At 36.3% G+C, this 14193-nt stretch overlaps 2 protein-coding genes across 2 annotated transcripts; one reads left to right on the top strand and one right to left on the bottom strand.

Annotated features, from left to right (window-relative positions):
* Positions 1-201: 201 nt before the first annotated feature.
* Positions 202-7910, top strand: LOC149003710 (putative plastid-lipid-associated protein 13, chloroplastic). Its single transcript, XM_089137296.1, has 7 exons — positions 202-968; positions 1301-1422; positions 1524-1607; positions 1762-1858; positions 3007-3223; positions 6318-6370; positions 7394-7910. Exons 1-7 carry the CDS (start codon positions 705-707, stop codon positions 7487-7489), a joined length of 933 nt encoding a protein of 310 aa, XP_088993422.1. The 5' UTR covers positions 202-704; the 3' UTR covers positions 7490-7910.
* A 2534-nt stretch (positions 7911-10444) lies between these two features.
* On the bottom strand, positions 10445-11360 carry LOC149003709 (VQ motif-containing protein 25-like). The gene has a single exon (XM_089138450.1). The coding sequence runs from the start codon at positions 11139-11141 to the stop codon at positions 10674-10676; it is 468 nt and encodes a 155-aa protein (XP_088994576.1). The 5' UTR covers positions 11142-11360; the 3' UTR covers positions 10445-10673.
* Between the last annotated feature and the right edge of the window lie 2833 nt (positions 11361-14193).

Raw genomic sequence — 14193 nt, 5'->3', positions numbered from 1 at the left:
CATTAAAAGTTGGACATGTGATGTATATTTTGTCATTTGTTAGAATTATTAGAGCCCACTTGTGCAGTTGTAGTTGTACTATAACTTAATTATATTGTGTACCAAACCAGCATTAACCATAAATTTTGCCTCAAATTATTGATGCTGATGGGGTCACCTTAGATTTATTTTTTCCAAATTGTGAAATTCACACTATTTTCTTTTTGGGTAAGAAATTCACAGTACTTTTGCCATCGCCAGCTACTGTTTCATTGTTTGATGTTATTCTTCTGGACACTTAAACTGATGGTTCGGTTGCTCTAATTGTGATTTGAGGCCAAAACTTTGAATTTTATTTAAAGAATGTACATTGTATATATAGGGGGGAAATTGCAATCCCAACTGAGTGAACAGTGAAGTTCATTTCAATCTTTGAATTCAGATTCTACTAAAACCTTGCTGCGAATATAATTTCCTGTTATGTAAAATCATCTGGGTACTTCTGAAATCTCAACAGCCTCAGAAACGCTTCTGGATTGCTTGTTTTAGTGTTTAATTTGTTCAAGGACAAGATTCGTTAATCAGACGTGTTAAGTGTGTAACCCCTTGCTTTCAGTGCCTATTAGGTTTCGTCGTATGTGAGAATCGGATCGTTCTGACTAATTCGCTGGGATTTTGTTCATCACGGGTTCTTCTTCCAAATTACTTACTTAGATTTGGCTTCCATGGCTTTCGGGCTCAACTCGGTTCCTAATTTTGTAGGATATGGTTCGTCATTTTCCTCATATCATTCATTGCTCTCTTCCTGTTCCATTCCTTTGATTCGGTGCCCAGTAAATGGCGAGAAGGTCTTCACTCGGAGCAGTAGTCGGAGATCGAGTTTCGGAGGTTGCAGAGCGATGGTTCAAGAGGCAACAGTACAAGGAGCTTCGGCGGCTTATGCCAAAGCAATGGAGAGGCTTTCTGCCAAGGAATCTCTACTTCTGGCTGTAAGTGCTTCTTTTTCATTTTTCTCTTTCCACTAAAAATTCGAATCGAATTCCTTGGGACTAGTTATTATGGGTTCCCATACAAATTTTATGTGAGGATAGAAAATTTGAGAAAGATTGTACCTATTAAGCTAGGTGAGTCATTAGGTCGTGGTTTCAACCCGTGGGTTTGTGCAATTTTTACAATTACTCGTGTATCTTTTATTGCAACTGGATTGGATTGTTCTATCGTCGTTAAAGGTAATCAATTCAGAGATAACAGGTGGTGTTCATATTCAATGTTCTTCTTGCTGTTACTTTCGTTTATAGTTTTGTTGAAACCACCATTTCAGCTGAAGGATTCTGGAGGCCTTGGAGCACTGATTACTGGAAAAGCAACAGAGATGCAACAAATTGATGTGAATGAGAGAATCACTGGTCTTGAGAGGCTTAATCCGACATCTCGACCTACAACGTAAGTTGCATCTGACGTAGAAGTTGAAAAAAAATCACTTCTTCCTCCTTTTTTTTTAAAATTGATTACATATTTTACACTGACTTATTTTCTATTTATAGGTCACCCTTTTTTGAAGGGCGGTGGAATTTTGAGTGGCTGGGGACTAGTAGTCCTGGTTCATCGGCTGCAAGACCTATTTTAGAGTGAGTGTTGTTTTGAATGTTCCACGATGAAGTTCTCTGTGAACATGATTGGGTATTATTTTTGAATATAATGCAGTTAATTGTGGATGTTACATGAATTTGTTTTCGCCTGTTGGACGCTAATTGTCTTGGTGTTACGTTGGGTTCTTCTTAGGTTATTTCCCTCAACTTTGGCGAATTTGTTAGGGTTGAATGTGGTGGTCAAGGATGGATTTGCAAAGACTACTGCAAATGTTAGGCTTTTTAGCGCGGTAAATCTTGTGGGATATTCATGTCATTTTCTGTTTATGTTTAAATCTTTAAAATGTGTTTGTCAAATGTCAGAGTACTGTCATTTTTATGAAATTTGTATATCCAATCTGTATTTCCTTCTTTTTTTTTTGCATTTTGAGGATAATTATTAATATACAATTTATTGGGACTTGGGGATAATTCAAACTACTTATGGTCCAAATTCTTTTGTTGCTTTCGTATTTAAGATTTGGATGCAAAAAACTGCAGCTAATAAAGAGCAGGGTTAATTATTAATATACAATTTATTGGGACTTGGGGATAATTCAAACTACTTATTGTCCAAATTCTTTTGTTGCTTTAGTATTTAAGATTTGGATGCAAAAAACTGCGGTTAAGAAATAGCGGGAGGCTATCTTGTAGATTATTTACCTGCTAGTATGAGGTTGACTCATGGATTATTTACCAGATTGTATCCTGTAGTTCTTTATCCAGTTGCCTGTAGTCCATTGGGAACTTAAAAACTCTTTGAAGTTTGGGCAGCTACTGTTCTGAGGGTTTGAAGTATACTAACAACCATCCTGCCTGCTGCTTTAGTTCAGGAAATCAAGTTCATATACTAAGTCATAGGATGGTTACTTAAAATGATCTATCTCAATTTACGTGTTAGATATAAGTGTCATTCAAGATGATTAAGAAAAAGCATACTTAAATACAGATATTAGCTTCTTTTGGACAATGAAATATGGTGGGTGGTCAGTTATGCATAAAAGCCTGTTGCAGCACAGAAAAAAGAGAATCAAATATTCCTTATTTATCGATCATGAACTCTTTTATTTGACGATGTGATTAGCTTGAAGTTTCTGATCAATACTAGAGAAGGGAAATGGAGGGAAGATTCTGTAAGTTGTTTATTATTATTTTTTTTTTTTACAAATAAGTGTGTTCGAGTTCCTTGTTGCTTCACCAGGCCCAGCCACTGGATTCAGAAGTCTGAGAAATTTATGGAGTCCATTATAATGGTCTTAAGAGTTTCTGGGATGACATGACTGTGCTAAGTTTCAAAACAAGCCAAAGCATTCAATAAGGATTTGTATTTAACACCTTCAGTTGGCATTGAGGTTCTAGCTTGTTTAGCATTTCTAAAGTTGTTCTAGTTGACTTGCAGATAGAAACCAAATTCATTCTTTCCACCAAGTTATCTGTTGAGGGACCACTTCGGATGAAAATTGAGTATGTTGAAGGACTTCTTGAAACTCCAGTGGTTCGGGAAGAGGCAGTACCAGAACAACTAAAAGGTGTGCTCGGCCAAGCAGTAAGCACCCTGCAGCAAATTCCAGTTCCAATTGGGGATGTTATGTCCAATGGGATAAGTATTCCTCTTGGTAAGTATTTTACTGCTTCCCCTTCCCCTTAATTAATTTGTTGACATCTTGTACTCTGAAGAATTTAAATTTGTTTCCTGGAAAAGTTTAAGAAAACCTGTGGTGCAGGACAGGCTTGATAAATCTAATATAAATCCAAGGATTGAGGTAATTTGGGTTAGAAAAGGTCTACTAGCATAAAATCATTACATATGTAGAAAATCAAGTCTACCAACAGTCATAATTGATGAAATTCCAAATACAAGTGCAGAAAATCCACTGAGTCATGGAAGTTTAATGAAGGTATGATATAGGTTAGAACCTTCCTTTGCTGTCCCATGAGTTGGTTGTTGTGATCAAGTACAAGTCACTTCCAAACTTCAATGCATGTGTCCTTGGTGCCTCCTTGCGGTTAATTGATGAATACTGATAATGTTTTGGCTATAAGTTAAGCCAAAAATGGAAGAAAATTTGAGTAAGTTGCTGATTGCTGTAAAACAAGTTTGGCAAGTGAGGAGACTTGGATCTCTTAAAGGCTTTGGTCAAAATGTGGTGAAGCATTTATGGGAATCTTCAATCCACATCAAAACACCCAGCATTCCTACTCTAGCCCAAAGGGAAAAGGGAAAGTTGTGGGGGTTGAGGATGGGTGGAGTGTTTGGCAGCTTATTAGAGAAGAAATAAGGTACAGAAGTGGGGTATTAGGTAATAAAAGAAGAAACTGGGGAGATAAAGGGGTTGCAGGTGTTGGCTTAAAACCAATTTAGATTCGTTCCAGGTTTGCAAGAATCACTTATGCTACATATAGTGGGGAAAAAACTTCACAAGTTCTAACATATTTTGATTGCTATCCTGGAGTACATGGTCTTCTAAAGCCCTAAAGAAAAGAGCCTTGGCAACTACCACTCCAACAATAACTCCTTAGTAACTACTACATCAACCATGTTCACTCCTTGGCATTGCAACATTGGTTTATAACAGTTGTTGATACTTTTAAGATGCCCTTCCTAAACAGTTCGAGCTTTCATGTGAGATGGTAGCTAACACGTTATTGTCGTAGAGAAGTTGAGTGTTCGACTCTTGGGGAGTACAAAAATGAAAATTTTTTTCTTCCAATTATTGTCCCTTGGTGTCATGTGGGGTTGCCAGTATTATGTCACGTGCAAGGACAAAAAAGTTTTGCATGTGTGGGCAAGTGTTGATTTCTACTTTTAAGATGGCATTGCCTAACATTTCATTCTTTTAGGTAAGACAATAGCTAATGAAGTAATGTGGGGCTTTATATGTTGTCTCTCCTCTGATATTATCTAAATCCTTGAGTGATGTCCTCATTGATTCTCTCCTGGTGGAAGAACTTGCCTCTGATGAAAATAGAGTAATACATTCCTGTAGCTCCTCATCTTTGGTGATCTGCATGCAGTCACTGCTAGGTCTGTCTCTCCAGAAGGAACTTCCAATATCCACTGCACAAGTAGGCATTATCTGCTCATCTAAATGTCTTCTACATCTTCTCATGTTTTCTTCTTGACATAAATAGTAATGGTGGTAAAGGAGGTATATAAATGAAAAGGTTAGATTTTAGTTGGGTTTGGCATTTGGTGGTAAGGGAGGGATATAAATGAAAAGGTTAGATGTTAGTTGGGTTGGGCGTAGAATTAGATGTTAGTTGGGTTTGGTGTAGAATTAGAACTAATCCATGAGAGACAGGTGAGTCAGGGGTGGGCATGGTTCTTGGAGTTGATGAAAAACATTACAATTGAATTTGGGACCATGATTGATCCTTAACAAGCACCATTCGAATATTACTTGGGTTTTGTCCAGATTAGGAACTTATCTTGTGTTGTTTTTACTTCCATCGTTTCTAACATTGTTTAATATGATACAATAAATACCTTATATCACCAGAAATTAATATTAAGCCATATCAAGTTGTCAAAAATCAACATTAGATCACATCAAATCATAAAAAGAAATCAGTATTAAGCCACATCATCAAGTCATAATCAACATAGTAAAAGACAACAGAACTGAAGAAGCAAACTATTGGAAATTTGAAATAGACAAAACATAGAATGCTTTGGGCATAAACACTTCTCATATTAACCAGTGTTTTGGGCTTTTCTCTTTATATTCTGAACTACATTAATAAGACTTTAAAGTATATACAACGAAACATTCATTGGTTCTGAAGTTTCAGTTTGAAATGGACTCTCTCACTAAAATCTTGTTCTTGCTTGAGACAAATAGCAGAGATTACTTTCTAAAAATGAAATCCTAATCAGCCTGAATTCTCTATCTAATCTTTCTGGCCCCTATAATTGCCTTTCTGTACATGACTGCTAATGTCATGCTTGGGGATATTTTATGATCCTAATTCTTTCAAGAATTGCACAAGGGAAGTAACATATTGATGTTTGAGGAAATCTTGAGGGCTGTCCTCCATCACCTGTTAGGCCAAGTCTTACCATGAATCGATAATTCTCTCATATCTCATGTGAATAGTTTTCTCCAGTGGTGGTTGATATATGCCTGCTTTTTATTCCTTCTGTGAACAAGTTTTTCTTCCGACCTTTAGCTATAAACAGATTCCAGAAATTAGGAGGTTGTGTTTCTACCTAACCAGCCATAGAATTTCTCCAAGTCCTGGTTGGCCACTGCTTGTATGCTAGAGAACAAGTGCTGGAAATCTCAACAACAGAGCATGCAGGCCCTTGGTTTAAAGAAAATCAGTATATGCTCATGCAGTTTTCTGTTATAGTCAGCAATTCAATGACTAGTGGAAACTATAAAGAGAAGCAAACGATTTTGTCCTTATTTTCTGTTTCCACTCTGAGTAGCTGCAGATAACTAATTTTTTATACTGGATTTCCTAATCATTGAGGCTTGTTCTAATATATTTTTATTCACCCAAAGAAAGATGATTACACTGCCTTAAATCTCTTTGATAATGGTTTTTTTTTTTTGGGGGCTACTAAGTGTGTTTATGTGTGTTCTTTCTTATTTCTGAAAATGATGTCTTGGTCACGATTCTTCTTGAGTTTCTGTCATGCTTTTGTTTTTCTTTATTTAGAATTGTTCGATCATAAGCACTAATTCACACTCTTTTGCCCTCCAGGTGGGTCTTTCCAAAGACTCTTTATGATTTCTTATCTTGATGAAGAAATACTTGTAAGTTGTATTCTCTAATATCTCTGCCGGTAAAATTTAAACAAAGGTTTAGGATATATTTTTAGTTTTTATTTCTAGACATCTTGAAATTCCTCGTGCATATGATGGTTCAGCAACTTAGAACTTTTCATGCTGTACTCCTTCCATATAGTGATTTTAATGTATGAAGTTGAGATCTGCTCAATGTCGGTTAATGAAGTAGCAATTACACTTTTGTTGGACTGACCTAGTTCTTTCATAGGCTGAACCTGGCCCGACTACCAATCTTGAAATAGGTTTGTTGATGATATACTCTGTTAATTACCAATGTTGGACTGGCTTTGGGCCTGTTGTAGTGTCATGAATAGAGGTTTGGACTAATTTTCAATCTTGGAATAGTGAAATATTCGCTGATGTAACGAGTGGGCCCTTAAGTGCTTCAAGGCCTGGTTTGCTGGTTCTATAAAAACTCAAGTTCTGCAGAGTGATTGCCCTAGAATCCATTAGGCTAGTTGATCCATCGTCTTATATTCCACTAAAACTCTTGAGCATTTGAAACCATTATCCTGTGGTTTAGCAATTTTTATGTAGCTGTATGTGAAGAAACATACAAATTTTGTGTAGCTGAAATGATGTTTAGATGAATAGGAAGCAAAACTAGAAAAGAAGTAGATTAGCTCAAATAAAGAGTAGTTCTGGACTTCTGATACATGATAAATTAAAATAAAATCATTACCATAGAAGCCTCTGAATATTCCAGTAGAGAGGAATATTAGATTTGGATTGAAAGAAATAAAAGAGCTAGGGGTAGGCCTAAGAAACTATAGGAAATGTGAGGAAAAACTTGCGTAGCTTTAGATTAGTAAGATGTATTGCTCTGTACAGAGTTGATAGGAGAAAGATCCGTGTTGCCATCCCCATTTCTGGTGGATATGGCTGAGTTGATTTGTATTTAGTGGTTCAGCAGAAAGCAGATTATAGAATTTCTTCTGGGAGCTAAAGGGTTCTAATTGCTTATAAGTTTGGTGGCTGCATGTTTTACAGATAATAAGGGATACCAGTGGAGTACCTGATGTTCTTACTAGGCTGGACGACCCTCCTTCCCCCATTGCTGAATCGAGCTTGGAGTATGAAAGCTAGGCGAAAAGAAAATAATAATAATAATAATAAATATATCCGATTGTATTCCATTTTTCTGTTACTGAGAATCCAAAGCTGCTTTCTTTAACCCATACTTGGAATGTGAATGTACTCTTGTAAGATGCCATTCTGTAACCTATGTTATTAGTTATACCATTCTTTGATCCGGTGGTTCTTGTAATGTATGCATTTATGGTGTATGAGCCTTTGGCTGTGCATCCACATAGGGATCTCTATGCTTTTAGGTTAGTGAAAAAAATGTCTCATAAAAGAAAGTTCGTCAGTTTTTAGGCGAAAGCACCATTTTGTGCTCCTATTTTACGTGAGGCTTAGCTTGCTTTTTTTCCTTTCTTCTGGGAACAGAGCTTTATATGGTGGTGGTGGTGGTCGACTGGTCGTGGGCTCTGTTTTTTCACCTTGGTCTGGTTCATTTTGGTTCAATTAGGACTCTCTGTCCCGGGTCAATGCATTGGACAAAATTGGCATAATAGGGATGTCTTTCTCATGTATTATGAATTTCAAAAGTGACTCGTAGGTTAACGAGATATGCATGAAATTCATGGTTTACTAAAACTTGCAATTCTGCAATTTCTGAGACTAAGTTACGATCGTGATTTAGACGCTTCAAGTCAGAATAAAAGTCTTAATCCTTGCTCACAGAATTCAGATCTTCTTGTATTTAAGTTGGGTAACTACATATGAAAGCCAACCACAAGTTCTGCAATCATAAATATATGTTTGGAGACTCAAAATCATTAACATCGCATCCAATAGAGATGAAACTGTATTAATGAAATGTTCACTTGAACTCCATTTTCAATCACCTGTCGTCACTTGTTCAATTAATAGAGATAACAGCAGGCCAGACCTTGAATCTGTTGGTTCTCGAGCCAGGTACAGATGTTTTGAGAGGTGAGACTCAATCCTTTATGGCAACGCCAAGGCTTCATGAAGTTTTGACCTTGCCATCCTTTTTTTTCTGGGTAAGTTTCCTAGTTGCAACTTGCAAGACTAACCAGTCGCCATTGATTGCTTAATTTGGAACTCCTACCCAGTTGTCAACTTGTATGGTGTATGTTGACACTTCTTTGTCTTACTCTCCATGTCGGTAGAGTATTCAGAGATTCGTGCTTAATTGTGAGAAAGAAAATATAACCATAGGGAGGAGGAGTTTCCATAGAACAAATGAACAAACCAGTTTATTAATAAGAAAAAAAGAAGAAGGAATGGATTTGGAAGGATTGGATAGGTGATAGGTCAATTGCAAGTCGAAATAAGTTGAGTGTAAGGAAAATAAAACACCATCGAAAGGTTGCTTCTATTTTTTTTTTAACAGAGATTTGAACCATGACTTTCTTAGACTTGTTGCCTCTACTGCTCTACATAAGAGGCTGTCAACACTATGTTAGACGAAACATGTCTACCATCTAAGGGATGTTCAATTAGTAATGGTCAATATTTCTTGGTGAAGAAATTGTGTGTTTGAATTTTTAGCTTTTGGATTTTCTTTAGACGGGTGAATGAAGATAGAGATTAATACCATGGCAGCTTAGAGTGACAAGTTTGCTTGTAACCCAAAAGATAAATCCACAAACCCAAAAAACAAGAAGAAGAAAAAACACACACTGATCCATTTAATTTCTTGGAACTGGTTGTCTTCAGAGTTCAGATATATCATTTAAAATTTTCATTTTTAAGCATAAATCCTCTATATGGGAAATAAGTTTTCCACTTAATTAATTATTTTCTCTTCCTTCTCTTGAGAATGGTTGATATTGTTTACCCCTATGATGTGACGTGTAGATTCTCCCCCACAGAATGGCTTGTGGATCCCTCTTTAAATAATCAAATGAACAAGAACTACTTTGATCTTTGATTTGTAGCAATTGTTTTTATTGAACAAAAGATACATAACAAATATAAAAAAATGCTTTTTTTTTTTTCAACAACTTGAAGGAGTGGGGGCGACTTCTGCCAGTCCTTGAAAAATAAAGAAAAATATATAATATTTAACTGAAACGATATTTGCAAGAAAAAGGAGACCATAAACAAATAGCTTAGTTTTCAATTTCCTGTTTGATGAGCGATCAGGCGAGCACGATTGCTAAACCAGTTTTATTTATTAATCACTTATTTCTCTACAGATTAAATTTTTTTTTTGTATCAATCAAAATCGATTATAAAATATGTTAATTCCAATTTGTATATTAAATATACAAATGATTGAAAAAATTCAATTCTATTATAGTAATAGAATGGATAAGGAGAGAACTTGACCGGAAAAGGAAGAGTAATTTCCAATTTTTTTTAATAAAATTATTCTTGAAAATGATTAGCCACTGGTGCTAAGATGTCAAAGATAGATAAGAAAGAATAAAAGGTTTTGAAAAAAGAAAAAAAAAAAAAACACATAGAAAGATCATGGAAAGCAAACATTTCTACATAGAGCAGGTTTTTATAAAGAATTCTCTTGAAAATAATTTGTAATTATATATAATTTTATATAAAAAATAATATTATAATTAAGGTTGGTGGAAAATAATTCTAACTTTCTATTAGCGAAGCATTTAGAGATTTATTTTTTAGGTGGAGTTCATGGGCATCTTCACTATATCCTAAGTATAGCTTTTACAAAAATATTAGTTTTCATCAATTTTCTCACTACTGCACCATACATTACCAAAAAAATTTACATCCATTGAAAGTCTAGGCACAGGTTTTATATTGGTTGTGTTTCGAGCATGGGATGGAGATGAGAAGCCTTGTATTACACGTAGTCATGTCTATGCACTATGGAGAAACTTTTCCTCATTTATGGAGTTGGGTTTATCCATTCATCTAAGGTAAACACTCATGGCTAAAAAGAAAGGAAAGATAGCAGATGAGAAGAAATAATGAAAAGAAAAGAATTCATTCACAAAATCTAAATGCATAGACAAGAAATAAATCAAAGAATAGAAACGTTAGTGTGTTATAGCTAGCTGAACAGAGATATGAACTCATTAGTACCGTTGCTTGGCTCTCATATATTTACAACAGACAAGTATAGAGACTGTAAACTGAGGGAGAAGATCAAAGGTGAGAAAGAGAGTTCTGTCATAAGAACATTTTGAAACCCAACAACAGGGTATCTCACTAGAATCACCAACCAGAACCTAACCCATAATTAGAAAAAGTGATTTATCTATGGCAGATGTGTTCCTCCAAGGCCAAGCATGTCCATATGAGAAGAATTTGAAGAAACCGAAGGGAATTCACCAAACCCTTGAATAAAACCTTCCAAATCTCCCAACCCATTAAAGAACCCACTTGAATTCTCAACTCCCAAAATCTGTCTTTCTTCTTCTTCCTTAATTCTCTGAGACCCATCTTGCAGATCTCTTGTTCTGGCTGTCTTGAAGCTAGGAACCAGTGAATCTTCTCTCCTAACACTGTTTTTCTTCTTCTGCTTGTTGATGCGCTTGTGGTCATCAGGCATTCCAGTGAGTCTCTGCACGAGCTCTCTGAAATTGGCTACGTCTGTCTTGATGATCTCTGGTGCAAATATGTGAACTATACGGATCTTTGGCTGGAATTTTGATATTAGGTGTGAGCCTCTGTGCACGGCTAGTGCTGAGGAAGTTGTGTTGGAATCACATGTGTGAGCCTTCATTATCTCCTTGGTGGCTTCAACTAAATTTCTGAATCTCAACAGAGAGAAAGAGAGGGGTTTGCTTTGATGGAAGAGGATCTGGATTTGTCTGGAAGAACAAGGAGTGGAGGTTTAAATAGGCAAGGAATTTGGATAATTGACTCTTAAGAGAACAGAAAAGCAATAATTTATAAAGCTAAAGAAACTGTCTGTTGGGAGCAAGGATTGCATGAACCCAAATATGACTTCAGCCCAGAAGAGACAATGAATCAAAATCAAGTAACGTGGTTTAATATAGAAGACCCGTGAGAAAGACCATGAACTAGAATTTATGCAAGTACAAGGGGCCCATTTCAAATTTTTTCCCATTTAGGTGGTTTGGAATGTACTCAGTTAATTAAACAAATTAAATGAGAACATTCCAAATCCCTTCATATAATGGTGGCTCAATGAGTGTATGAAAACTTTTGGTTCTTCTATTTGGATTTTTTTCATCAACCGACCATAAAGCTTGATTGGTATCATTGTCTTTAGGGTTGTTTTGACTTGCCTTTTTGGACCTGTGCGTTATAAAATGTATTTATTTGTTCTTCGATGATTTCAATCAATAGTGTTCCCATTTGATATTTTTTTTCTCGGCTTTCAAAGAATTTTGAGTGAGTTTCTGGTCTTAAACACGGTATTTTTTTGGGGTCATTCCACTCATTTCATGGTGTTATAATATTTGTTCTATTCCCCAACATTGTGGCACCAATAAATTGTGTGTTTTGGGATGGGAAACCGCGTGGTTGTTGGGAATAATTAAAGAAGTCAAATTTTCTAAAACATAAACGAGTTATGTCATACACGTTAAGCGCGCAGTTCCAAAGATGGAACTGCTTGTATTTTTAAACTGAGACTCACTCCCAAGACTCATGTTTCACGTTGAAATGCTATGTATTTCTCCAGCCCTGTTATCTCTGGTATCTGAAGGTGAAGCTTACCAATTAAACTCACTCAATGTATAACAATTAGGTAATGAATCAGAAGATCATTAGGGTTTAATTTGAAGGGAAACCAATGTTGCAACTTGCAACCAAATATGGATATTCAGTAACCATTTAGAGAGAGAGAGAGAGAGAGAGAGAGAGAGAGAGAGAGAGAGAGAGAGAGAGAGAGAGAGAGAGAGAGAGAGAGAGAGAGAGAGAGAGAGTACGGAGATAAGATGATGCAGGTATCTGAATAAGTCTGATCTGAAAGTGTTTTGCTGAATGAGTACTGAGGAACTGAATTAAGACTAAGAGAAGGAGATCCTTCCATGCATATGGTATGATTTCTTCTGTGCAGTGTTGCATAAGCCCATGCATGCATGAATGCATGTACAGATTGTTTTACACACAGAAGCTACCGCACGGGTCTCAGCCTTCTCTGATGACAAGATTCCTTCCCTTTCTTCCCTCCCCACGGCAACAACAGTACTACTACCACCACCACCACCACTGCCACAGAACCACACACACACACACACAGAGACCTTACCCTACCCACTTGGGTTCCCCACTTATCGTGTACGTCTAATTATGTCAGTAATAATTAATCTTTTCTATTGCAGTATGAACGTGTGCAGCACTTACCTTGTGTGCTTCAGAGTAATTAACGATTACCCACTCCAGCCTGTGCTGCTGAGATCACTTCATTTGAGAGAGAGAGAGAGAGAGAGAGAGAGAGAGGTACTGGTAGTGTACGTGTACCCAGTTGCTGCTCCGGTTCAGAGGACCTCTTCCCTTTGTAAAGCTTCTGTAATGGTACCTAGCAAGCTCAGTAAGAGAGTCCTTGGTTGACCAGTTCTAGGGTTTTGGCTACTGATTTGGGCGATGGAAACTTATCCCTTTAGGTTAGGTGAGGGCCATTTCCTGTTCAGTCTTCTGCTCCTTGGAGAAGAAGACAATAAGCTTTGCTGAAAAATGCCATTTTTACCAATTATTTATTAATTGGACTGGGATAATTAATTAAAATCACAAGATATCAAGGGGAGTTACCATAATCTGACGGTGTAGATAAATGGGTGGCCCACACTTTGTCTATATGCAGCAGAAAGGCCGGCGGAGGACCAGCTGCCAGTTGCTTGCTTGGCTGGAATGGGGACCAAATCAAATCTTGGATACCAGAGGAGAGGGCATGACCGGATGAAATGGGTGGGCCAACCTCAGATTTCATTATATCATCACATAATATATATTTATATATTTCCAGTTTGTTGAGATATCATCAGAGTGATCATGATTTCCTGTAAGGTTCCAAGTCCAAACCATGTCTTCCCCATTTCAGAACACTTTTAATTTCCCTTATTACCAACCCTAATGCATGCATGGTATCTGTGTTTATGCTCTACATGTTCTTCACCAAAAAATATAACTGTAAAGTGTTTCACCACACCAAATCAGAAAAAAAAAGAAGAAAAAAAAAAAAAAAAAAAAAAAACTTAATAATAGTATAAACGAGAGAGATTGATATTTGGCACCATGTATGATCTTTTTCTCAAGTAGCATAAAAAAAAAGGGGAATTCTTTAATATTTTTAAAAGTTCTTGTCATGAATACTTTTTTGATTTTCCAAAATAATATCATTTGTGTGTTCTATCTTATTTTTTTTTGGATGAAAAAAATAAAATAAAAAAAAGCATGTAAATTCCCTTCTACACTAGTATAATGGGGAACGTTTATTCAAATCTCAAGAATTCTTTTATTCATGTATTGCATTTACGCCTTAAGATTCCTCCAAACCATGTGGGAACATTGAAAAATTGTGCTTTTTTTTTCTTCTTCCTTTTTTTGTGTGTTCCATTGCTTGTTTGACCGTCAAGGTTATCTTTGTTAGTCTGTATACCTATAAGTCATTGCGCATCGTTTTCTCATTAACTTTCATTTAGATCTCTCTTATAAAGTAATTTGGATCCACTTGTCCCACATTGTGTTATGTTCGGTTTATCTTATAAAGTAATTTGGATCCACCTGTCCCACATTGTGATATGTCCTATCTATCTTATAAAGTAATTTGGAGCTGCCATGTCCCGCATTGTTTCATGTGATTTTTT

This window comes from Hakea prostrata, chromosome 10 (assembly GCF_041222555.1).
Source record: "Hakea prostrata isolate BN-2017 chromosome 10, UWA_Hpros_2, whole genome shotgun sequence".
Classification (NCBI taxonomy): Eukaryota; Viridiplantae; Streptophyta; class Magnoliopsida; order Proteales; family Proteaceae; genus Hakea; species Hakea prostrata.
The sequence above is the reverse complement of the archived record's forward strand: the minus strand, read 5'-3'. Positions and strand labels throughout refer to the sequence as shown.

Coding starts and splice junctions, on each gene's coding strand:
- LOC149003710 (XM_089137296.1), top strand. CDS start 705: ATGGCTTTCGGGCTCAACTCGGTTCCTAATTTTGTAGGATATGGTTCG. Junction 1,608..1,761: donor GCTGCAAGACCTATTTTAGA/GTGAGTGTTGTT, acceptor GGTTCTTCTTAG/GTTATTTCCCTCAACTTTGG. Junction 6,371..7,393: donor ATCTTGATGAAGAAATACTT/GTAAGTTGTATT, acceptor CATGTTTTACAG/ATAATAAGGGATACCAGTGG.
- LOC149003709 (XM_089138450.1), bottom strand. CDS start 11,141: ATGAAGGCTCACACATGTGATTCCAACACAACTTCCTCAGCACTAGCC.